Source organism: Helicoverpa zea, chromosome 20, assembly GCF_022581195.2.
Source record: "Helicoverpa zea isolate HzStark_Cry1AcR chromosome 20, ilHelZeax1.1, whole genome shotgun sequence".
NCBI classification, from domain to species: domain Eukaryota; kingdom Metazoa; phylum Arthropoda; class Insecta; order Lepidoptera; family Noctuidae; genus Helicoverpa; species Helicoverpa zea.
The window spans coordinates 7,765,427-7,790,846 of NC_061471.1; the positions used below are offsets into that span (position 1 = coordinate 7,765,427).

General features: G+C 35.8%; 5 protein-coding genes across 9 annotated transcripts in view; 1 reads left to right on the plus strand and 4 right to left on the minus strand.

The window, feature by feature from the left end:
- The window catches only part of LOC124639980 (neuroendocrine convertase 2), a 115,380-nt gene extending 101,059 nt beyond the window's left edge, over positions 1-14,321 (minus strand). The window contains exon 1 of one of the 2 annotated variants that reach the window (XM_047177526.1): positions 14,103-14,321. In XM_047177526.1, coding sequence (XP_047033482.1) covers positions 14,103-14,297 — 195 coding nt within the window. In that variant the 5' untranslated portion in view covers positions 14,298-14,321. The remainder of the gene's footprint in view (positions 1-14,102) is intronic. The other variant, XM_047177527.1, reaches the window with a different exon arrangement.
- Positions 14,322-14,634: 313 nt separating this feature from the next.
- Positions 14,635-15,874, minus strand: LOC124640174. The gene has a single exon (XM_047177842.1). The coding sequence runs from the start codon at positions 15,787-15,789 to the stop codon at positions 14,635-14,637; it is 1,155 nt and encodes a 384-aa protein (XP_047033798.1). The 5' UTR covers positions 15,790-15,874.
- Positions 15,875-19,793: 3,919 nt separating this feature from the next.
- Positions 19,794-20,929, minus strand: LOC124640391 (ATP-dependent Clp protease proteolytic subunit). The gene has a single exon (XM_047178149.1). The coding sequence runs from the start codon at positions 20,698-20,700 to the stop codon at positions 19,933-19,935; it is 768 nt and encodes a 255-aa protein (XP_047034105.1). The 5' UTR covers positions 20,701-20,929; the 3' UTR covers positions 19,794-19,932.
- Positions 20,930-21,472: 543 nt separating this feature from the next.
- LOC124640390 lies at positions 21,473-23,589 on the minus strand. Its single transcript, XM_047178148.1, has 3 exons — positions 23,417-23,589; positions 22,177-23,247; positions 21,473-21,911 (listed from the first exon to the last, which is right to left on the minus strand). Exons 1-3 carry the CDS (start codon positions 23,472-23,474, stop codon positions 21,520-21,522), a joined length of 1,521 nt encoding a protein of 506 aa, XP_047034104.1. The 5' UTR covers positions 23,475-23,589; the 3' UTR covers positions 21,473-21,519.
- Positions 23,590-24,261: 672 nt separating this feature from the next.
- LOC124640387 (unc-112-related protein-like) overlaps positions 24,262-25,420 on the plus strand; it is a 38,636-nt gene continuing 37,477 nt past the window's right edge. For 2 of the 4 annotated variants that reach the window (XM_047178141.1, XM_047178145.1), the window contains exon 1: positions 24,263-24,552. In XM_047178141.1, the coding sequence (XP_047034097.1) occupies positions 24,411-24,552 (142 nt within the window). In that variant the 5' untranslated portion in view covers positions 24,263-24,410. Of the gene's footprint in view, positions 24,553-25,420 lie in introns of all 4 variants that reach the window. The other 2 variants (XM_047178142.1, XM_047178143.1) reach the window with 2 other exon arrangements.

A 25,420-nucleotide genomic window follows, 5' to 3' on the forward strand; every position in this document is an offset into this window, starting at 1 on the left:
CGGTCCCGTTTGCCCATAATATGTGAATCTCTTTTTAAAAAGAGGTATGTTTGATATATTTTTCTCTGTTATAAAAGTTACCTAATCATGTTTCTACAACTAACAAAATAAGGTTTATATCATGAACTTTCAGGTAACCAAGTTGTATTTTGATCCGTTTTGTATTTACTGAGAAAAATTGACATCCTTGGCGCCAAAAATTCCAATTCGTCCTCTTAAGAGATTGTTGGTGAAAATGGGCATTAGTTAATTAAACCTGCTTCCTTCAACCTTTAACTGCGAAGTTTTTCAAGAAATAGATACCTTTATTAGCTGCTAGTTTATAACTAAAAGTCGTAAGCGACAAAATGGTTTTGTAATTTTATTATTTAGAAATGATAATTTGATAAAAAATCCTACTACAATTTTAAAGAGTATGTATATACTCAACTACTAAAAAAGTTAAGAGGCTTTAATCGGTCCCGTTTGCCCATAATATGTGAATCTCTTTTTAAAAAGAGGTATGTTTGATATATTTTTCTCTGTTATAAAAGTTACCTAATCATGTTTCTACAACTAACAAAATAAGGTTTATATCATGAACTTTCAGGTAACCAAGTTGTATTTTGATCCGTTTTGTATTTACTGAGAAAAATTGACATCCTTGGCGCCAAAAATTCCAATTCGTCCTCTTAAGAGATTGTTGGTGAAAATGGGCATTAGTTAATTAAACCTGCTTCCTTCAACCTTTAACTGCGAAGTTTTTCAAGAAATAGATACCTTTATTAGCTGCTGGTTTGTATAGGAGACTTTTATTCAATTTTAAAACTTTATATTACCTATATCTATCATCTATCGAAGCTACGTAGCATTTAAAAAGAAGTTGTCATCTGCCGAGCCTTTTCCCAACTATGCTGAGGTCAGCTTCCAGTCTTACTGGACGCAGCTGAGTACCAGTGTTTTACAAGGAGCGACTGCCTATGCCTGACCTCCTCAATCAAACCCCTTATGGTTGTGACTCCAAAGATGTTCAAATGACAGCATTAACAAGAACTTGTATAGGATTACATCTTGATTTCTTGAATAGGTATTACTGACATATTTAATCACTTGTTTAAATACTTATAAAAAAGTTCCATACAGACTGCAATAGCGACTGAAACAACCTACTCTAACAAAAATAAACATTATATTAATAGCTACGTAATTATGTAGCGGATATGCTTCTGTCAGAATTACTAAACAGATATCCTTCCTATAATAACGCTACTTATACAGGGTGTGTCGTTCACAATCACATTAAATCTTATCGTATATACTTTAAGATATTCTATGGCGAATTGTAAAAAAAATAACCTAATCCATTCAGTGGTTTAGCTACAGGAGTCGTTTTTCGTTTTTATAATTTACAACATCATGTGTAAAGCAGAGATAAAATTAGGAGTATCGAATGTTTTGATCAGTTGACAGATGTCAGTTTTCCAGGGAGAATTTCAGTTGTTTGTAATGACTGACTTTTATATGGTGTTCTAATTTTCGCACACTTTTATTCTATTTAGTTTGTTTGAAAAATTCATTTTTTTATTTTTACTTATTTTTCTTTGTGTTAATCGACATATATTAACCAGTATATTAACGCATTTCATTTAATGTGATTGTGAACGACACACCCGATATGTAGATAAGTAGTAAAGAATTACTGTAGCAAAAGTAATAGGTATTAATAATAAATACGCGAATATTGGTATTTCGGCAACATCAAGCCTCCGTATAATCGGATTGAGAGCACTCTTATATTATTGCGGAATATTTTACTCTTTTTTAATATCCGTCCGAATGCTCCGTCAATATATTTGTAAAAGTATATGTCTTTATATGATGGAAACACCAATAAATATAAGAATAAAATGATGAAAAGAGTATCTTTATATAATCAACTTATTATTAATGAAATATATCACATTTTGATTATCTAGATTTATATTGCTTGGTACTTTTTATGTGCCAGCACGTGTAAGAAGGTTCGTATCAACCAAAGACAAGTTACTTTTTGTCTTCAGCACAGCTACAAAGAGTATTGTAATATAATTAGCTCGGCTCTTATCTGATTAAGTTAATCTTAATTGAGTTATCCGAGTTAATATAATTCTTACGTTTCTGTTCACTTGAATGAACACTCAAGGGTTCAATTAACTAAGAGAGTTCTAATTCAATGCTGTCTAGTTAAAGTACGTTATAGGTCATAGATTAGATTGATAAATTAGTTAAATATATGCAGTTACAATAGTGAAAGGATGTAGAGTCATTACGATACTAGTGTCGTCAAAATTGTATACCTAACAATGGGTTGTTTTATAAGTTAATTAAGAAAAAAATGTGTTCTATAACTGCATTCTTTGTCTATTTAAATTAGAGATCTATAACAGTATGTTACCTTGGACAATATGTCTATATACGAGTATGTACATGCAAGTAAAAAAATATATAATAAAGAGTTATTAAACTAACCCTGTGTCATTGCACCCGAGTGTAAGTATATCATCGTTATTATTCATGATACAAAACTCATATTATTTTTTCATACTTTCATAAATAAATACTCCATAAATAATATTAATTAAAAACAAGAGCTATAAAAGACAATCAATTAAATAGGGTGATGCAGATGCGACCTACATGAGGGTAGTTGTAAAACATTAAGTGGGGCTTGCAAAGTGGGACGGATCGCCGCACTGGGGGAAATAAAGTGCTTTCTTTATAAGTCATGGTAAATATGGGTTATCTAGTACTTAGTTATAGAGGAATTTATGAAAGTTATTGTTGTCTAATATGACTTTTATAACGAGGTGCTGAAAAATCAAATGTCAAATGAATTTTAATCTTATTTTTGTGATATAAAAAAAAGAATATTTTTAACCCTTATTTCTTTAAATTCAAATATTTCTTCAAAGACGAAATCGCAAGGCAAAAATTAAAGAAGCATGTTTGACCTCTGAACTCGTTATTGACAAACGTCACTAGCGACCTTATTATCACAACGTCTCACTACAATATAACACTCATAATAATAAAAACTAAATCCCCAATTGAATGTTTACTTAATAATCCATTAACTAAATAAAAAACAAATAACTGAAATCCATTTGTCGTATTATCGAACCAAGACTACCCTTGAAACAAATGACGACACACCTAAATATATATGTTACCGTAAGATTACAAACATCGTTAGATTACAATCTATCTCGAGAGATTGTAAACTGTCGAATTATTGTGAACCGTAACATCTGATTGCAATTTAACGCATTATTTTTCGCTATATTATAATCTATCGATGAGAAATTGTCAAATTGTCAACTGTCCGAAAGCTCTCTCTGATTGGTCAGTCTTTTTGTAAGATCGACCAATCACGACCAGCCGTTCTGTTCCCATGGAGTTCCCGTAGAGTTAGGAATGAAATAGAGGTGTCAGTTAAATAAAATAAATGCTCTTCAAAAATTCTTCAAGTATTAAATTTATATAAAAATAACTCTTATAAAAATACAGTTAGGTATTTTGTCTTCAAATACAAACTAATATTTAAAAATAAAATAAAAGGGGTGCTAATTAAACAGGCTTCTTTTTAATATCATTATTCGCCCCCAAAAATGTATGTTGCCTTCTAAATTACTAAGTCAGCCACAATTAATAAAGCGTCGAGTATCTAAATAATACTATCTTAGCCACGAGTTATCTTCCACTCTAAATACAACTCAGCATGATGGTTATTTTTTTGCATCTAAATTTGTAGCATGCATTCTAACAGTAAACTTCTTAAATACTATTAAATGACATCATAAAAATATTTATTTACCTTCTAATTTTTTAACTCGTACCTACTGAGTTTTTTGTTTAAAATATAACACATCCCATATTAATTGACCCAGCATGGAAGTAAGCATGCAACATGCAGCAAGCATAACTTCTGTCACGGCTCCGGCGCTGCGGGGCTCCGGCGGTCCCATGCGAGCTTATCGTCGCAGATGGTTTTCACGCTCACCACCGCAGCTTCGGCTTGCTGGCCGGCGGAGCCGGCCAGCCTCAGCCGCGGCGGCGAGCGCTGAAACTACCTGCGCCTCAGCTCGCAGGCCGCCTCGCCCCTCCGCGCCTACGCGGTTTTGAATTGCACTCTAGGGGTAGGGCAGACAAGACTACGTGGAGTCGGTTTTGCAGCGATTCGTTTTCGTCACTAACTTCAATTTTTAATACAATTTTTAATTGTGTGTAATTTGAGTCTTAAAAATTAAGTACAATTTTTGATTTTATAAAAAATTAAACCGTCACTTATTTTTGCACGTCAAAGAGCTGTGACACCGGGAGTTGCAAAGAACATTGTCTTTTTTGACGTTCTACCAATCAGCGCGCAAGATGCATTCCGTTCTACGCCAGTTGACAATTTGACCGCTCTACATCGCTCTCGATCTTACAAAAAGACTGACCAATCAGGGAGAACTTTCGGACAGTTGACAATTTGACAATTTCTCATCGATAGATTATAATATAGCGAAAAATAATGCGTTAAATTGCAATCAGGTGTTACGGTTTACAATAATTCGACAGTTTACAATCTCTCGAGATAGATTGTAATCTAACGATGTTTGTAATCTTACGGTGACATATACACATTCTTACCCCGTATTTACTCTCAATTGAATAACAATTGAGCTCATCAATATATTAACATAATGTTTAATAAAACAGCTATTAATACCTAAGTATATGGGTATAAGTAGGGTGGACGTGACGTCTTATGTCCCAGGACTAAAAGTGACAAGTTGTTTACTTATGGGTGTTACACCCACATGTCCTATTAAAATCACCGTGAATGAGTCTATGGAGTGTGGGTGTAACCCATATATTAGGTTAATTTTCGATGGCACCTGTTATTTGGCTGTGGGTGGGGAGAAATGGCGAAAGTAGAAACTGTTTTGATTTTTTCTTAATCCATCTTCTATAAAAGTTCAAAGTATTTTGAATTTTATTGCTATTAAAATAAAGTTCAATACTGTCTGTTCTGATTCAGATCTTTTGCGTCCTTCTGTTGTTTTTAAATCGGTACTCTTTAGATCATATTCGAATTCTTGAAAATACCTTTTCACGGTTTTACCTTATCCTATGGGGATTATAGTGTGGGATAGCAATGACGTCATTTTTGTATGATGGTAAATGACGTCAAATGTGTGCTATTTTTATTTGAAAACCAATCACAGGTTACAGAGTAGGCGGGTGATGAATACTTACATGACAATTTGTAGCTTTCTTTAAGTTCTTGATGCATCTGTTTATAAAGATTACTTAAAATAAATAGGATTTTTTTATGCTGGTAGCTTAAACATTCGGGTTAATACGTGCCATGGAAATTACTTCGCACATCTGGATAAAAGTAGCCCTTAGCTTCCTTGATACGTAGGCTAACTTTCACCTAAAGATTTTTTCACAACGGCACTTTTTCCTAAGATCAGCACGTTCATACAAACAAATTCTTTACCTTTACAATATAAAGTACATATAGGTACCTCTAGATTAACTTACAAAAGAAATGCCATTAACCTTAGCATAAAATTACAAAAACCTTCATTTAAATAGCGATAACATTTGTTATTTTCAATCTGAAATCGTACAAAAACGCTTCGCTCGCTCGCTTCGCTCTTTAGCGTAGAAAACTTATTATTTAGAACAAATGTTAATGCCCCGATTTACCTTCATTTACCTTTGTTAATTATACGAGTGGCCAATTTTACAAGCTTTTAGAAGCTCCTATTAAAATAATCATCAAGCCGTGTTGTCGACCATTTTGGTTCAATCGGGTTTCTTTTGTTTGAAATTCAATCTCGCATCAATACTTCATTAAGAACACGATATGGAACATTTTAAATTCAGAGTATTCAACGATACCAAAAAAGATGGTGAATTATATTTTGTAATTTTGTGCTCAGAGCAAATTTTTAGTCGATCGATAGTTTGTTTTTGCTCATAATTCAGCAAGAAGATTAATGGTAGTAAGCACATTACAAAGATCAGGTATTTAGCCGGTATCAGACCAACTAAAAACTTTCATTGGAAACCGAATTTTCTATAAAAACAATTTTCCTAACTATCAAATAAGCTCTCGGCCAACTGTGTAGTCTGCAGTTTGTGTTTTGCAAAAAATATAGGTAGGGTACCGTAATTGAATAACATTAATGAAAGTTAAACTTAACCTAACTTAGGAGTAAACGTAATCAACCCAAATTGATAACGTAATGGCTAAGTTAAGAAAGCCTCAAAGTGAAGGTCATCTGTCACCCAGTTCCGGAACGTCGTAACTTAATGATACACGTACGACAAATACGACGGTTTGTGAATAAATCTAATAAGGAAACACGTCCTGCCGCAGCTGTCGAAAATTACGCAGAACGGAAGACGTACGGACGGTATTGACGATATCCATAAATCGTCCATATCTAGGAAAAATTCACTGGTATACCCTAATCATGTAAAAAAATATTTGCTTTTTGCTTCTTTCAGGCCAATTTTCCACTCGCCAGAAAACTTTTATCAGCAGATTTTGTTTAGAAAACATTTTAAACCGCTATATTTATTCCTGACATAGACGTTAACTGAAATTGGCCCTAAGAGAAATAAAGTAAATAAAACAGGTATAGTAGCAAAAAATCTGTTGATATTATGCAATCATATATAATTTTTTCCTACACTATGGTCAAAAATGACTACAAATACAATTTTATTCAAAATTCTCGTTAATCGCCTTTCCAAATATTCACTGCCGTGTTAACAGATGACCTGATGACCTTTTCTTCATGACCCGAGTTTATATTTTACAGTAATTCTACAATTATAGATTTCGTCGACGCAAGCGACTGAGCGTCAGAAGCACTGAAGTGGACATCTCTTAATTTTGGAATTTTCGCTCCAAAATAACCAGAGGACTGGCCGCAAAATGTCAAATACCGAGGTCGAGGTCCCGGCTTTGAGCAATCAAGTAGTGGTTTGTACTTCAAACACAGAAATGAAGGATTTAAAAATGAAGGTTGTTTTTTGTTTACAATGATGTTTCTCGTTTTTAAGTCATTACCTGCCTTGCCTTTTTCCCACCTATGCGGTTTTCAGTCTAACCAGATGCAGCTCAGTACCAATACCCCAAGGTAAGACTGGTTGTCAGACTTACAGCCAGTAAGCCAGCCGTCTTAGTACGTAAAATACAATGTCTTAGTAACATGACAGTTTTTAATGATGATTTTTAATGATGCCTTAATCAGTTAGTATTTTAATTTATTATTGTTAGTTTAAAAACATTTGTTTGTTACAAAAAATTGACCATCATAAAACCCCAGGGACTGGAAAGCCTACCTACCTTACCTTGACAGCCTGTTACAAATAAAAATTATTAAAAACCCTCAACTTAAGTAATAAATTAACCCTCAAACTGAATTTTTCAAACGCGAGAAATTAATACTTCAAGTAAAATAAAATCCCTGAAGAATAAAATACTGGAACAAAAGCTAAGGCATCCATCATTATAATCGAAATCATCCAATTGGGTACTCTAGACTAATTAGGGTGGGCTTAATTGAGGAAAATTACAAAGGAAACAACATCTTCTGTACCAAGGAATATTGTAATAACAGTGTTCGGAAAATGTATTTATTTTTACGAGAAAATTGGGTAGCGGGTACTGTTTTTATTATTTTTTCGTTAGAAACTACTCATTATTTGTGTGCCTCATTTATGAGTATAGCTCAGTTTACTTAATTTACTCGTTCTAAAGAAGTATGAACTAGATAATATCTATTATTACTAGGATTTTTTTTCGATTATTACTTTCAGCATAAATATCTCTTTTATAACATTTTCATCCTAAACTTGTAAATACATAGCTCTGTAGGTAAATTTTTGCTATAAATAAATATCTGTCTCAATCTATTAACAGCAAATTTATTTCCAAAAATACCCCTTATATTGTTTTCAGACATTATACAAAGATACGCACAAAATATTAATTTTAGATACATAACAATAGATGTATTCTGCTATGCCGTAGCCCGTAGCAACTGGCTACGGCTACGACGTAACGCCTCGGCGAACACTTTGTGTAGGCCTTGATGGTCTTTTCCATATGTATGGACCTTGCCATATGTATGTTTAGAGATGAGGCTATATATTTAGGTCATTCCTATTTATCTAATATATTTTATTTTGTGAAACGCTGAATATAACTATCGTACATACACCAAACAAAATTACGTGAAATAGAAGGTTTGGTCAACAAGACTTACGTTTTCTACAGACGTATGTAAATAGGAGGAAACTAAATTATTTTTGCACGAATATCGACAAACGCAATATATAGTGACTGTTATCAATATAAACCAAAACGTAACGTTTTGTAACTGTCAAACAGACACATTTTAAATTCTCAAAGTGCAATGAACTTACCCGCATCAGGGGCTCTGATAAAAATCTTATCATATACTGTCCATAAAATTAGCACTGTTTTAGAACCTCGACATTGGTAGAATTAAAAGTAACCACAACAATTTTTTGGGGATATTAAAAAAGAAGAGAGGTAAGCGATACTAAAGCTATAGCTTTAAATTGCACAATAAAAGGCAGAAACATATCTATTGTTAAACACTTAGTATAATATTTCAAGCTGTGCTACCCACTTTTCACATACATACATATTTCCACATTCGTAATATTAATATTGTTGCGTTCATTTAAGTAGACAAATATAAAGAGATAGATTGTAGATAAATAGTGAATTTATACTTTAGTTCGTAGTAATAGTCGTATACCGAATGGCAAAATAAACTCGTATTTTATTCGAACACATGTTTTTATCAATTTTAAAAAGAGTTTATTATATCCCTCCTTCCACATACAACTCTGCAATACCTTTATAGGATACTAGCCGTTTTCCCGCGGTTCCACCCGCGTACTGCTCGTACCAGGATAAAATATAGCCTATGTTACTCGCAGATTGTAACTATATAATTGTGAAAGAATATTTAAAATCGGTCCAGTAGTTTTTGAGTTTATCCATTACAACCAAACAAAGTTTTCCTCTTTATAATATTAATAAAGACATATAACATTGTACAACACATGTGCTAATATAACTCTGTTTACAAACAAAACACCATCGGCTGTAGGCATGCACATTAGCAAATTGGCATCTCAGGGTAACACGAGCTCGTTAGATAACTCCCACGTAGCAATTCATTATAGGATCTGCCAGATGGCCAGTTTGATAAATACTGATTTAAGCCGAACTGTATTTAGTGGTTATTACTGAATCTGAATAATATTGTTGTGGTATTTCTTATGAGATGTAGGAAAAAAGTATTTCTTCAGCATCGCGGAATACGTGGTATAAGAAAGTAAGTACTTAATCATCATCAGCCTTTTTTATCTTTCCACTGCTGGGCACAGGCCTCTCTAACACATTGAAGAATTATTGAGCATTAATAACAGAAAATAAAGTACTTAGTAATTAATAATGTAAAGGTAGAAAATGTATATGATTTAATTTGTTTGTTTTGACTCTGAATTTAGAAACCTTGTCACAGTTGTCACATAAGCACACATAAACATCTCTAAGTCATATTATCTTCACTATTTTTTTACCATAAAAAAGAAACCTCACCATTCACAGCGAACAGACTGTAAGTTTTATCCAAATAGCTACAAAACTTAGTCTACAATATTTGCACAGCAACACGAAACTGAAATCTTTTAAAAACAAATTCAAATTAACTGTTGCCTGAAAACCTACAAGCTTTGCCAAGTTCAAGGTAACGTGCGATACCACGAAACAAATTATATAAAAACGTTGAGCATTAACGATCCCTCCTAATATAATAAGATCTCGCCCCGATTACATTCGTACACGTTTTCATAATATTTACTCTCTTTCAAGAAATTCTCTCAAACACGATGTATTTATTTTTATTTAATATACCTCTTTTGTTTTTCAGTACGAAAAGATTTGATTTATGAAATGGACTTATGTTGTTGTTTTTCAAGAGAAAATTGTCTGTGAGAAATATGATTAAACTAAATAGTATAAGAAATTAAATATGAGCCTTGGGGTTAAAAGTCATGCTATCATACTGTTATTATTATTATTTATTTATTATTTAAAAAATGTACAATTTTAAAATAAACATCTACCTCTTTTTTTAAGAAAATTATTGAAACTACGTTCACTATTATAAAATTCAGTACAAAGCGCGTGCCCTTACATACTTACTTTAGAAATATCTAAGTACTTAGGTACTTCATGGAATGGCTTATTATACTTAGCTCTGTTTGAAGTGGTCGTAATCTCAAGCTAGATTGCTATCTACAAGCGAGATATATATAAAAGCCTTCACTTAAGTACTTCTACGATACTAGATCCTGTAGTGCCTTATTAAATGCTTTTGAGAAAAAGAAAACCTTTTGTGTACGTGGAGAGCCAGCTTTTTGAAATCTGTATTTCGGTAGCTAAAATGTAACTAATATTTTTTTTCGGTTTCACCCACGTTCCGTGGGAGCTACTGCCCGTACCGTGATAAAATATAGCCTATGTTACTCTGAAAAAGCGTAGCTTTCCAACACATCATCAGCTTTTAGGGTACAAACGAACGAAGTAAAAAAATGTTCCCTCCTCATTATATTCAAACTACATTCATACTTATTAGTAAGTATAGATAGATTAGAAAAGGAGTTTGAACCATCCTTTTCTACTAAATTGTTATTTTCCTAAAGTTTTACTGTGAGTGCTAAAAGTAAACTTAATCAACACTAACACTGAAATGACTTTTCTTGGTTCCTTCTTCTCCTTGGTTACAAGATACAATTCATAAATTATTCAGGACTAACAAAAACGGACCCTAATACTTAATGTTAGGGTCCCTTTTCACTTAGACATAGCATACACAATCATAACAGGGGCTTTTTCTCTATTTCGCCAAAAGGCCGCGCTTCGTGTAATATTTTGCTTTTAATATAATATTGTAATGCCTTCCTTGTGTATGTTGTGCCTAAAACCACCTGCTCATAGTAATGAAATAAGGCTTTCTTTAACAAAGGAACCGCATTTTGAAATTGAAGGTCCTCCATGGTTAAATGAGTTAACCACAGAGGACAAAATAACTAGCATTTAACTGTCTGAGCAGATAGCTGATCTCCTTCGACTTAACCCGGTGACGAAATGGATCTGTAGTTCAGCTTAAAACTATCTTATAGTTACATAACTTCTTTATTTTAGTCGCTAAATACAAATCCCAGTTTAAACTACGATCAACAATGGCGCCAACATTCATACAATAACAATTGTCATGCGTTACTAAGCACTTCCAACAGAATGCTTAATGGGGGCCGAGTGACCTCATTTGTATTGAGATACGACGAGCGAAGAGGGACGAAGTCGTCGTATACGGGTATAGTAACCCGGATACGAAGTGTTAGTAATATGTGTATGTAAGTTTGTTTATTGTGCTTTTCTATTTATCTGCCTCGCCTTTTCCCAAACTATATTGTGGTCGGCTTTCGAACTTATGGTTTCAGTATTTCAGTCTATTAGAATGAAAGCCAGTGTTTAACTTGAAGCGACTGCCTATCTGACCTCCTCCGCCCAGTTATCCGGACAGCCAATACTGACAATTTATAAAACTGATTGTCAGACTTTCAGGCTTTCGATCAGAATGAAAACGTTACGGACAATCAAAATAGCATTCCTATTTTTATACCTTAACACTTCGTATGTAAATGTGAGTTTATGTTCGTGTGTTTGTTAAGCTTCAACAATCAAATGAAACAAGATGAAAGGACATTGTATTAAGTCTATACTTACATCATTCGTCCGGAAACCGGCAACCATAGAGAAATACTTATACAGGAAATGAATTTTAAGCAGTGCACAAAAAAAAACTGGTGGTCCAGATTAACAGAACGCATCTGCATCATCAGTAAAAATTTTTTTTCGATTCTTTTGTCCGCCCTAAAATCAGCAAAATATGGATACCAACTATTCTTACGCGCTTGGAGCAGCGCTCGCGTCAGTAAACCGGTTTCGCGTTGCCGCCGTGCCTTCTATGACGACTGTGACCGTACAATCGGTTACAAAATAAACATCTTTCGATATCAATAACTTTCCTTTTTATTTATTTATTTATTTAGGCACACCAACAACTTATTTACAAATACTTTCACATATATAAGTTTACAATTGTAATAAGTCCTGCGTAAATATGTTAATTACAGGTGCGCACAACGTTCAAATTAAAAATAACTTAAATTAAACTAAACCAAACTATGCATAACAAAAATAATAATAAAAAAAAAAGAAGAAGAATCGATAGATCCTTTTTTGTACTAAAACACGACAAAATAAAAATATACGTATATATAAAACTTATTTAACTATAAGTTGACAAAGTTTGCGCACTGGATAAAATTCATTCCTGTATAAGTAGGTACTAATATTGTGAGTCACCTGTAGCTTCCCACAAGTTAACCGTTACTTATACAAAAAAGGCAGGTCTAAATATTTTCGCACATCTATTTTTATAATGTTAGAATGTGTGGTTATGAATGAAAAACACGATACCCTAGCTCCCTACCCAAATATTACAAATACTTATGACAAACATAATTTGAATCATTCGCAGTCATGAATAAAGTCTTCAATGTAAATAAATATTTCGCGTGTTCAGTACTTATTTCATACGTCACAATTAGGTACATTAGTAGGAGTTCGTTCATAATACTGGTAGGTACTTGAATAGGTAAGGATTATTTTTGTAATGTTAACAGACAGAAGTAAGGTGTTTTTGGGCCTGCCTGTATCCTTACTAATATTATAAACCCATTCTTTACTTTGTCTGTTTCATGATTCTTAGTTCAAAATACTGCCGTCTGTACCCAAAACGAATCTATACTTGTTCATAGAAACTGGACATAAGATATTGATACCTAATTTAAAACTGTTAGTAAGACTTCTGCCTCATCTGGATATAGGTACTAAAATCCGACCCTACGTTAAAATATGGATTCCTGAAAATGCTCGCGAGAGATACCGCGGTATGTTGGTAGTAAGTAGTAAGTATATTACTGAATATTTCTGGTTCAATAATAAAAGATATAAGCTGGTATAGTGACGTCATATCGTTTATGCAAATAATATAAACCCAATGTTAATCAGAACGATATGCAAGATAACTATGATGGAAGAGATGTTATAAGCTTAGTCAGGCTTTTGCATTTTGATATTAGGTAAATGTGAATATTGTGTCAAGTTTTTATAGTACCTACCTAATGACAAATATTGGATTGGTCGATTCAATGACTGACAGTACAAATAATGACGACTACAAGGAATGACGACAGTAAAAACTGATTTATCATACGTTAAGGCCTAAAAAAGAAAGGAGTAATGAGATTATTTTAATTTAATTCAATCGATATTGTAGCTAGGTATTAATAGCTACTAACTCAAAGAAAATATAATTTAGCGAAAATCTTTCAAAGATTTTTCAAATATTGTGCCAAATAAATGTGCTTTAACTTTAAAAGATTCCTAGTTATCCGTTAAACTTGTTACAGTGTTTACGTTTGTAGAGAACCGCGCGCTTCGCCACCGGTAGCAACAAACAAATCAACAGCTTCAACACAATTAGTGTCCAACAACACTGTTGTTTAGCCAACAACCACCTAACTAGTTGCTAGTTAACGAAACGACCACCTAACCATAGCATATACGTAGGTATAAATACGATAGAGCGTGACAAACTACTCCATTATTTCACTCCTGAAAACCACTTCGATCGGCTACAAGACGATCAAAATTAACGACAGAACATAAATAAATGGTTCAACTTCTCCAATTAACAAACCAACTGTGCCCGAAGCCATAATAATCAAGAACCACATCACAGTTATTAACTAGCAACATCAATTTACGAAAGACCTCGCTGAATAAAATCCCAACGATTTAGAAAATTTTGGGATATTCCTCGCCACATAAATCAAGTTATACTGGCGCAAATATGAACGTCTATGGGTATGTTTACGTATAATCACGTGGTCGCACTCACCGGGCCGAGGCTGTCGAAGCCGTGGCGCAGGGCCAGCTGGTGAGCCTCGTCGTGCTGCACCGAGCGCTTGAAGCGCACCAGGAACGTGTTGGTGAAGACCTCGCGGGACGCGGCGGCGGCGATGACCAGCGTCGCAGCCAAGCATTGCAACCACATGTTCGCGCTGTGGCCGACAGCGGCTGACTGAGGACCCATCGCCGCTGACGTCACCACATATCGACCCGCGCCCGGCGCATGCGCCAGCCAGACCATTCAAGCACGCTCCCCTAGGCGACGTCCAGCCTTTTCACAGATTATGAAAGGATGGCTCGCGCCGCCACTACCATTGTTTTGGACGAAACAACCTAGATTCATGCTGTTCCGTTTAGCGCGACCCCAACTCGAAGCCGACCTTGGTCACGGCAATATTTATTTTATTTTTTTATTTATTCCTTTAATTCAGGCAACTAGGGCCCATAGAAAATACAATACACAAATAACATTAAAATAATTATAAACTAATACATACAAAAATAAAAAACAATCATCAATTCTATTTGTTTACACGAATAGGCGGTGTCGTGTTGCACTGCGTGGTGTCGCGTAGCCTCCCGCGGAATCGCCGGAAAACGACACCTTTCGGCCAAAACTGTTCCTGGAACATGTCGAGATGTTGAGTCGGCACACGTACCACAAACGACTTGAAATTAGTATTGTGTCTCGGCTCCAACTTCTCGACTCTTAAGGTCCAGTTCGTCTTGACTCGTATATACTCCACGATCTCCTCGACCTTCGTGGAGTGATGTAAACGCGAAACATACAGCTGCGTCGTCGGTATTGCGGGGCGCAGCAGCATGTTCGGACCAGTCAACGCAGTTCCGCATTGATTTCGGCTAGATGGCTTCTTCTTCCTTCTCTCCACCTTGACGAAACCATCTGCATCAGCTTTCCCTTTACATGGTACAGATTGTACCGTGCCTCGGGTTCCTTCGGGCTGATTTTGTATCGCCACAGTAGCTTTAGGTGGCCGTTGGACGGGATCTCGCTTTACGGCATCCGAGTAAACACGTCCAAGCCTAGACGTGCTTACATTCGTCGGCGTCCCGAAGGCAGGGGACGCGGGGAGGGCGGGGCACGGTGACGCATCACTAGTAGTGGCGACGGCAGGCGACGAGTGCAATTTTGCTGACTCGGCGCGTTGCGGCGATGCGTTGACCTGTCCGTGGCGTGTGTTGTCGCTGTTGGCATGCGCGTGTGACCTACATACAGAGTTTCGCAATTCTGCTACCTCGCTACGTAGATCACCGATGGTGGATTGTGATGCCTCCAGCTTCAATTGCAGCTCGACCAGGCTGGACCTCATACTCGTGATGTCCTTTAACAGCCTGGTGACGTCGACGTGATCGAAAGTGACCGGGGGCAGCTTCCGCAAGTCCTTTGCCACAAACGTTGGCACGTCGTCCGGGTCGGTCTCCTTCAACAGCCTTATGGTGTCTTGAAGACTCCTCTCTCCCTTTTCATCTCGCCTGCGGGTCGGCATTCGGTCTGCCATTTGCAGCGACTCGTACAACAGCTTCTTTGCGCTGCGTATCTCCTCCTCGGTGAAGTTCGAGGTGCATATTTGGGTCACACTGACCTCATCCATGACGTCCAGCTGGTACTGCAGGAACGCCAGGACCTCGTTCGCCACGAGTTCTTCCGAACGCATGGTATCAAAATAAGCGGCGGCTGACGCCGCGCTCGGCACGAAATTAAAATAATTTCTGCGAACAGTGCAAACGCGTCCGATGTCAACGAATGAACGAATAAGGCTTCGAACTGTAATTTACATTAAGAGCCTTCTGCTGTGATAAGTGTTAGGTACTAAAAGCTTTATGCGTTGAAATAACTTGTACAGCATAGAGCTTGCGACGTTTAAGTGCTTAGCATCTGCTTGACATATTTCGATATCAATATATTCAAAGATAAACATGATATTCCATTTAACTGTATTCGCATGGGAAAACTCGACTTTACGAAGTTGGGTTGAACTTTTCTAATCTCGACAGAGAGCCGTCAGTTTAATTAACTTGATGGACAGGCTGTTATGAAATCGTGTTCTGCGAGTCTGCGGTTAACGTTCAAGACTTTTAGGAAATTACTTATGTAAGTACCTACTAATAAGACAAGTTTTACAAGCAAAAGCTTCTTTGTGATGTTTTCGGGCCTTCACTTGAAAGGGGCTTTTATGTTGTAATGCGTCAGTTTTCACATGTTTGAATTTGATTTGAAAATACCTTCACATACAAAGTTGTAACAATAAATTCAAACACAAATTGACTTTTGACAAAGCACCGCATAAAAAGGCGAACTGAACTGGTAATCAAAACCTTTTGTTTTTTACATTGCTATGCAGGGAACGTGCGAATCGTCTGTTTATTTTTATAGCTCTGAAAATTGACACTTAAATGGCTTTCCCGTCCACACAGGATAGGTCAGATATCAGCAGTCTGTGCTCAAGGGAACAATTACGAGTAGCAATTAGTTCGACGAATATTATAATTTTTCCTGAAGTTAGAAATTCATTAACGTAATAAATAGGACATCACATGTATAAAGAGCCCCAGCACACTGCAAACTTTATCTACACCTATCTCCTAGCCTAGACGTTTTCCCAACTATGTTGGGGTCGGCTTCCAGTCTAACCTGATGCACCTGGGTACCTAACGGTGTTTTACAAGGAGCGACTGCCTATCTGACCTCCTCAACCCAGCGAGTAAAACTTCGGGGAAACAGCTAGTCTTTTATATATTCTTATGGCTTTACCTACAGGTTTCACTAAGAAAGTAAGTAAGCCCTAACAAGCTGTTGTTGTGTTAGATTTCTGAAAACCGCCTAGTAGCCTCTTGACACGCAATCCTGTATTCCTGACTCGTCCAATGGAATTTACAAAAAAAGTGGCTAGGTATGTATATAAATATTTATGTGAATTTTATCAATCATATAATAAGACCTTTAGCAGGTAGGCATGTGTGTTTAATATAATGGCATTTTACTTTTAACTGAAGCTTCATTATAACTTTCCTAAGTAGGTAACTTATTTTAGATTTGGACTTACGTCTATGTAGATGAAATTCGTATGACATCCCACGTAGGCGTATTTCCAGATAAATTATTTTAATATATTCTTAGAACTTGCGTATCCTACGTACCTTAATATTCATGATGTCTCATCTACTTTAAAAAGCATATACCTTCGTAATCAGGTCCCTACTTCATACAAAATATGGAAAGTAGGTAGGTAATCTAAGGCTCGGTTTTACTGGTTACCGATAAAGTGTTAGTTAGTTATTTGATAGTTAGTAAACGTTATCTGCCAGAAGGTTGCTTATAACTTCTGCCAGATCTTGCTATCCGAGACCTGCAAACCAAAAGTAAGCTTATCTGTCAGATAAGGCTATCGGGGACTTTGTCAGTAGGTAACCTGCGAAATATAATAATTCGTAAGGCGTAACTACTTACCTAGGTAGATAGGTACATAGCGTAAACTTTTCAGTAAACACGCACTAATCTCTAGACCCAGCTTATCCACTGTAATACTACACTAGAATTGTAATCCTTCTGTAATGCATAGCCTGAATCATTTAATTAAGTTTGCATAAAGCATTTTCTTGCGATCAAGATTACGACGAAATAAATTTTCCTAGCTGTTTGCGTTCCTATTTATCAAATTTTTACAAACGAAGTACCTGGCTACCTGGGTGGGTATGTACCTACTTTTTGATACCTATCCGAGAGACCTTCATGAAAGGTAACAATCTACCAATATGATTTTGCGTTGAAACATAAGCCGGGTATGTTTTTGTCTGTGGTTTACTACAAAATAAACAAGTGCGTCGGCGTGCTCCATCCTAGCTTGCTTATTCCTTTGCTTTCATTGCTATACGACAGTGCGAGGAGTAGGTAACCTATTTTTCAGATCAGTATTGAAATGTTTTACCCGAAATAAATCTAAGAAGCACGGGCTTTGAAAAATTAAAAACAAATGCGAATCTCGATTTGAATTTCAGTGTAAGATTGCCGAATTATCGAGGAAGAATACTTAAATATAACCGTGGTCGGGGCATAGTACCCACGGGCCGCGGGTGGAACTGATGGCAGAAATTGCTGGCTGGCAAGCACGGAAACAACACATGAACAATAAAACCTAGAATGAGCTGTTCATTCTTTAAGTGAATAAATTAAAAATCAATCATTTATAATTTTATTGTTTAATTAAAATATCTTTATTTCTAGATTTGTTTTAATACGAAAGAAAAATAAGAGCAGTTTTTTTTTTTACTTTTGTTTTAAACATTAATAAATACTCAGATCTCAGCAATGGGGGCTACCGTTTTTTGTTTCACCAGATGGCGCAACTGTAGCGTGAGGTCCTAAACTATGGCAATCAAAGTTCGTATCATGAGCGCCAAAACTTATATCTACATAAGATCATTATATTAGATCATATTTAATACAATAGAACTTTAGTGTGTTGCGCAGTGCCGTTTTGCTCGAAAAAGAAAGGCGAAAAATAAGTTTCCGAAAGATAAAAGTGTGTCAAAGCAGTGACATTTATAGATCCGTAATCTGTATTTGCCATAATTAATCTAAAGTATTGTTAAATAATTGCAATATTAATTTAATTAGAAATATAAACCCGCGCGCGTAAAAAAACAGTGGTATTTGACGTTTTGAAGACCTCACGCTACACAAGCGCCTCTAGCGGCGATTTCATACGCGGTTGCCCTCATAGATTTTTTAACCGACTTCCCAAAAAGCGGAGGCTCTCAATTCGACCGCATTTTTTTACCGACTTCCCAAAAAGCCGAGGTTCTCAATTCGACCGCTTTTTTTTGTATGTTTTTACGCGATTACTCAGCCATTTATTCATCGATTTTGATGATTCTTTTTTTGTTTGATAGCGTATACCTCCGAGGCGAGGTGGTCCCATTGTCAGGTCAGGTCAGAATCTGATGATAGCAACTCTGAGAAATCGAGGGCAACTTTCGAAAGTTGTAGGAATACATAGGGTAAAAACTTGACACTCAGGTGTTTGCCTAATAGCACTATTCAACAGTGAAGATTTTAAGCTGACTTGATGATGAAGACCAGAGAAGGTCGAGGGAACTCGACAACTTAATATGTAAACTTCCTCGTGTTTGGGCTCATATTATTTGTATTGACGAGACCTTTGCAACAGTGAAGGTTTGGAGCTGACCTGATGATGGAGACCAGAGAAGGTCGAGAGAACTCGACAACCGAATGTTCATGTGACAATCGAGGTAGTTTACCCTTGTGTTTGGGCTTATATTATTCGTATTGATGAGAACTTTCCAGTTATAAGGACAATGTCAACTATTAGTATCGGTTGGTATTAGTATAGGTGCATCGGTCTAGGAGTCTGTGGCAAAATTAACTTAGGGACATCCATTAGACACCGACGTCTTGGCCGATGCACCTATAAACTTAGTTTTTTTTGGCTTTTTAGTGTTTTTGGAAGTCAGTTTTATTTTTTTGTAAAGTTTTTTTTCAGGATGGTAAAAAAAATGTTAGGACTGTCTGTCAGATGTTTTTTGTTTTTCATGCAGAAAACACCTTCTTGCTTATTTTAATAAGTCACTTTAACTATGCTCCTCAACAATTTAATATGTACTGTGAAGATATTTCTAAAACAGAAATAAAAGAAATGAATGATTCAAAAATATTGCTATTAAATAAAAATACAATTTGCTATCATAACAATGAGTAGGTACTCTTTAATTATCACAAGAGTTTAGCACTATGTTCACCAACATTCTAAGTACAGCTGACGTAGGGAAAGAAGTCCTTATTAAACGGCAGCAGGATTGAGCGGTGGTGTTGTACCCCCGGCTACTCCAGCGTTAGCTGCACACTGCTGCTCCATAGCATGAGACGGAGGGTGCTCCAGAACATTATCAATCAACCCAAAGCTCTTTGCTTCAGTCGGAGACATAAAGTAATCACGTTCCATTGAAGACTGAACTTTCTCTATAGGCAAACCTGTATGTCTGACATACAATGTATTAATCTGAGCTTTCAGCTTCAATATCTCCTCCGCTTGGATCTGTATGTCTGTAGCTTGTCCTCTAACGCCTCCAGAGGGCTGGTGGATCATGATGCGCGAGTTTGGCAGCGCATGTCTCATGCCTGATGCTCCAGCTGCCAGGAGGAGAGACGCCATGCTGCACGCCTGTCCAACGCACCACGTAGCTACTGGTGGAGTTATGTACTGCATTGTATCATAAATACCCAGTCCAGCGGTTACGTTGCCTCCAGGCGAGTTAATATAAAGATGTACGGGCTTTTTACTAGACTCAGACTGCAAGAACAGAAGCTGAGCAACGATCAATGAGCTTATCTCGTCGTTTATAGGTCCCATGAGACAAATAATTCGTTCGCGAAGTAATCTAGAGTAGATATCGTATGCGCGCTCACCTCTGCCTGTTTGCTCGACAACTATCGGTATCATACCAATTTTCATGGGTTTACTGGTGCTAATCAGTCTCTTGATATTGCTGGGTTTACTACCAATGGAGCAGGCAGCTCGTGTGAAATTTCGGACGTAATTCAGTGCCATTTTTGGCTCTAATTTAGTTCAATACTAAGGTACAACTCTGTACACCAATGTACGGTCGTTTTACGTCGTGACTTAGTCGATCGATGTTTTCCTCATTTACGCATCTAAGAATCAGAATAAATATCTATCTAGTAACGATGTACCGTAAGGAAATTATAAATTATTTAATAAATTCTATACGATTTCACACAACCTACAAAAATATATTTTGACATTGACAAATAACAATGACATGTCATTTTTAAAAACAAAACGTTTTGTTTTAAATCATAGGTGCTCTGACACCTAGCATATTGGACAGTTATGAATGAATTTCATATTTTATTACAATTATCTTAATTAATAGTAAAACGTCGCCATTTGACGCAGATAGCTGCTGCATATTCATGTGACTTGAAAATCCGTTTCATAGTTTGAAAGGAATCCTCCCACATCAACACTCGAACTAGTTTAAACTTTACAACGCTGGGAGTGTTGTATGTTTCACGTTATGTAGAGTATTTGCAGGCTGGTATTGAATTCACTTTGGTCCTGCCTCAGCCGATTCTATCTAGCTAGAGTCAGGACGACCCGTCACAAAATTAATTTACTCCTTGTACTTATACTTTTCAATGAAAATATTTTAAGAAAAGTAAAATTCAATTTTGATTTAATAAAAAATGAAATTAAACACAACTTCTTCTAATCACATTTTTATTTAGATAGTATTTATCACGTGGCAATATTTAAAATTACAAAATAGGCACTACTTGTCTTATTTAAAAAATATAAATCAAACAAAACATAATTTTAATTAAAATATAAATATCCAACGATTAATCATTTGCTTTGTATTTGTCGGCGTCGTAATTTCATCAAAGCTTCCTGTCTTTTCTTTTCAATAATACTCTTGAGATCTACTGAGCTGCTAATAGGTTTCTGTTGATAATTAGCAGCAGGTTTATTTTGAACATTTATCACACTACTGGCAATTTTTGGTTGAAATAGGGCCTTCTTAGTTGGAAGTGTTTCTGGTAACTTTTTAGGAGCCTTAACTTCTTCGGTAATCTTTGGCATTATTGGTTGGGTCATTTGAGAACTTATGATTGGCTGAGGAATTTTTTGTGATGATGTAAATGGTAGAAGCCTCTTTGCTAACAATTTTTCTCTGGCCAGCTGATGCTTCTTTTTTATTTCCTCTGGCGTACATCTGATCGGTGAATCCCCTTGAACTGAAATAAGATAAAATGATTTTTAAGTATATTTTAAAACAATGTTATCTATGCTTTGAAACATACTTTAAGTTATCTAAAGCTGACCTTAAATGCAACAGAAGATAACATTATTTATTTGGAATTCCCAATAATGTGTGTTATCTGCAGTTGGTGTTAAAAGGTTAATACTGTTGAAAAACTGATAAGAGGATATTATGCCATTGCATATACATAATTTTATAATTGTTTACACAGATTATGAGCATTGAATGTCTTAACATACCTGATGCTTTTTCAGCCTCATTACCAAAAGGCATTGAATTATATCTTCCAAAAACCATTCCACTTGTTGAAGGTTTATTTTTATCATTAACAGTAGGTGATATGGGCATTGAGCTGTGGCGACTAAATATAGACTTAGAAGATGGACTGCCATCATGAACAACCAACTCTTTAATTGTCCAACTGTTTCCATCTTTTGATGTATTCAATTTACTTTTTCTTTTTGAAGTGTCCATTTTAACTGGCATCTGAGTCAATCGCTCCAGTGCACTATCATTCAAGTTTCCAACAAGGCTATCAAATGAATCATTATTCAATTGTGGGGAAGAACATTTTGTTACATTTTTAACAATTGGAGAATCTAGTTTAATGCTGTTCAGTATAGCATCCATCGAGTCTTGGTCCATTTTGAAGTTTATATCTGAGTTGATTACTGGTTTTTTGATACTTGATTCATAGCATGGCCTTTTTACAGCAGGAGCTTCATTGAGAATGTTTTCTTCTACCACCTGGCTGGCTTTAATAAGGCACTCATTCATAGAATCATCTGATTCCAATGCTGTTTCGGGATCTGGTTTGACAAAATTAGAACTCAGTACATTTCTCCTTAAACATCGGGAGTTACTCCTTGTTCTAGCTTTAGGTGAGAACTCTGGTGACTCAGTCATGAAATCATCTTCACTGCCTGAATTAACTTTCTCTGTACAATTGTTTTGTGATTTCTTGGACATCAACTCTAGCAGATTTTGATTCAGTTCTATAAGTTCTTGAAACAATTCAGTCTTTTTCTGTGAAGTTTGTTTAAGTGCTCTTCGTTTTGGAGGTTGTCTTTCAACTATTTTTGGCTTTATGTATCTTTTGGACCGGCGACTCACTGGCGTCGAATTTTTTATTCGTGATTTTGCTGCATGCTCAGATTTTGGTGTGTAAAAGTTCCAAACAACATCAGTTTCCCCTTCTGCTCCATCTTGTGTACAGAGAAATGGCACCGGGCTGGCTGCCTCAGAGTCACAGATGGAGTCGCTGTCTCTGGAAGGCGAGTCTGCCCGATGTTCGGGTGTAGAACACAACACTGTAAACATTAACAAAATTCTTGAATAAAATATCTAAGAACTATTTTTTCCTTTATTTACATTATTACTGTAGATTCTCGCGTAACTACCAAAATGATTTCATCATAAATAGCTAGTGATTTCGGATCGTGATAATGTTTCAACAGAATTACGTTGCTCAAAACTTACCTGTATTTTTATTCTTCGTGGCCACCATTTCGTTTGAGATTATTTTATCTTTGTTCATAAGGATAGCTCGAAGATTTAGAAATGTCAATGTTCATTGGGTAAGTATGCAATTATCAGAAATTTAAATCCAAATTAAATAATAACACACACAGCGGGGACTTGACAAGTAATAAATAACCCAATTACCCAAAATATAACGTCAAAAACATGTCACGTCAAGGCGCCAAAATGTCAAAAAGCCAATGCAAAAAGCTGCCATTTTGCGTCAAACGTCGAGCCAGTGAAGTGAAACATTGGTTACTTTGGCATCAGTACAATTATTTATTAATAGAGTGTTCAACTAAACGAATGCAAAATCGCCTAATTGTTATGTTATAGTAAGATGACATTGAAACTTAGTCATCTTTTGACAATATTTTATCTCTAATATTATTATTTTATATTAATATTTTATAACAAATAATTACGCATTTATTCAACTTAACATTAAAATAACACAGAGAAGACGAATTATGAAAAGTTAACATAGCAAAATGCTGGAATGGTCATTCATAGTTTTGTTTAAATTCGTAAGTTGGTCATTAGATAACAGTAATTATATAGTAACTACCCTTATTATTTGTAGGCGTCAAATATGCATTATCTTCATACATAACGCTGCGTTACTGTTATCATCACAAAGACATTGTACTCTAGTAGAGTATTGTACTAGACATTGTACTCTACTAGAGTACAAGTAGAGTACAATACTCTACTAGAGTACAATGTCTTTGTATCATCATTAGTAAAATAACAACCTGGCAACTTCTATTCCACTGATTTGTTTGGAGTTTGGAGTTCGTCGAACGAACTCGGGCAACACTGCATCAGTTGATTGAAGTCTGGCGCCATCGTTGGACGTACGTCAATAAATTCTAACTTTTGGCCGCGACTCGCGATGCTCCTTCGGAAGTGACATTTATTTATTGTGAAGTGCAAAAAAAACTTGTGAAACATGTTGGCGGACGGTGAAGTCGTTGGTGATGGTTCGTGGAACCTCACGATCTTCGTGACTGACTTGAACGAAAAACGGACTATGGTCGTGAAGGGAGACATGCATATCGGAGGGGTTATGCTGAAACTGACAGAAAGCTTCGGTTAGTGTTTAGATAAACAATTATCTGCTTGTATGTACTAACCTCACTTAACATGGCTAAATTTAAATTTCGAATTGGAATTACGAAACTATTTTTACGCAGCGTTCGGGATGTTGACTCATCTGTATTTTGAGGCGGCCTTGCTTGTTTCGGTGGTACATTCATTAATGTTATAGTTCTTCATCGTTAAATAAATAGCATTAATCGAAAACACTTGTTATCAAAACATTTGTAGAGACTACAGACCTTGGTTAACTTCAGTATCCAAATACTGTGGTTTTTAGCAAGAATACTTAACTTCAACTACCTATGTTTGTAGTAAAAAAAACACTGTTTTTTGCAATAGGCTCTATAACTACTGAATCTAATTGAAACATTCTGGCCCTGTTGGGAAGCTACATTTACTTAAATAGGCTGTATTTTAGCAAAGTACGAGAAGTAGATAGTTTCTATTGAATGTGGGTGGAACCACAGGATATTCTTAATAAGCAAAATATTAGTAACTAATTACTACCAGCAACAATCATGAAAACAACGAGATGATGTATCGGACGAGTGTATTTAAGTAAACACTTTATCATCAAGTACACACTCAAATTGTAAATCCATTGCTGTCCAAATATCTAGGTAAATAAGGAAAAATATGCACTCCACTCTGTAAACCTATGTAAAAAAGAGGTACAATTTTGGTCAGCAACAGGAAAACCGCATGGAAAAATCAGAAGTATCCCAAAAAATATAATGTATGATTTTAACATTAGGCAAACAAATGTTCCAGTAAAATAAAATAAGAAAGGTCAGTTGCACCATTGAACTATAGCGATGACTAAACCATAACCAGTTGTATACTTGCCACCCATTGGTCAAA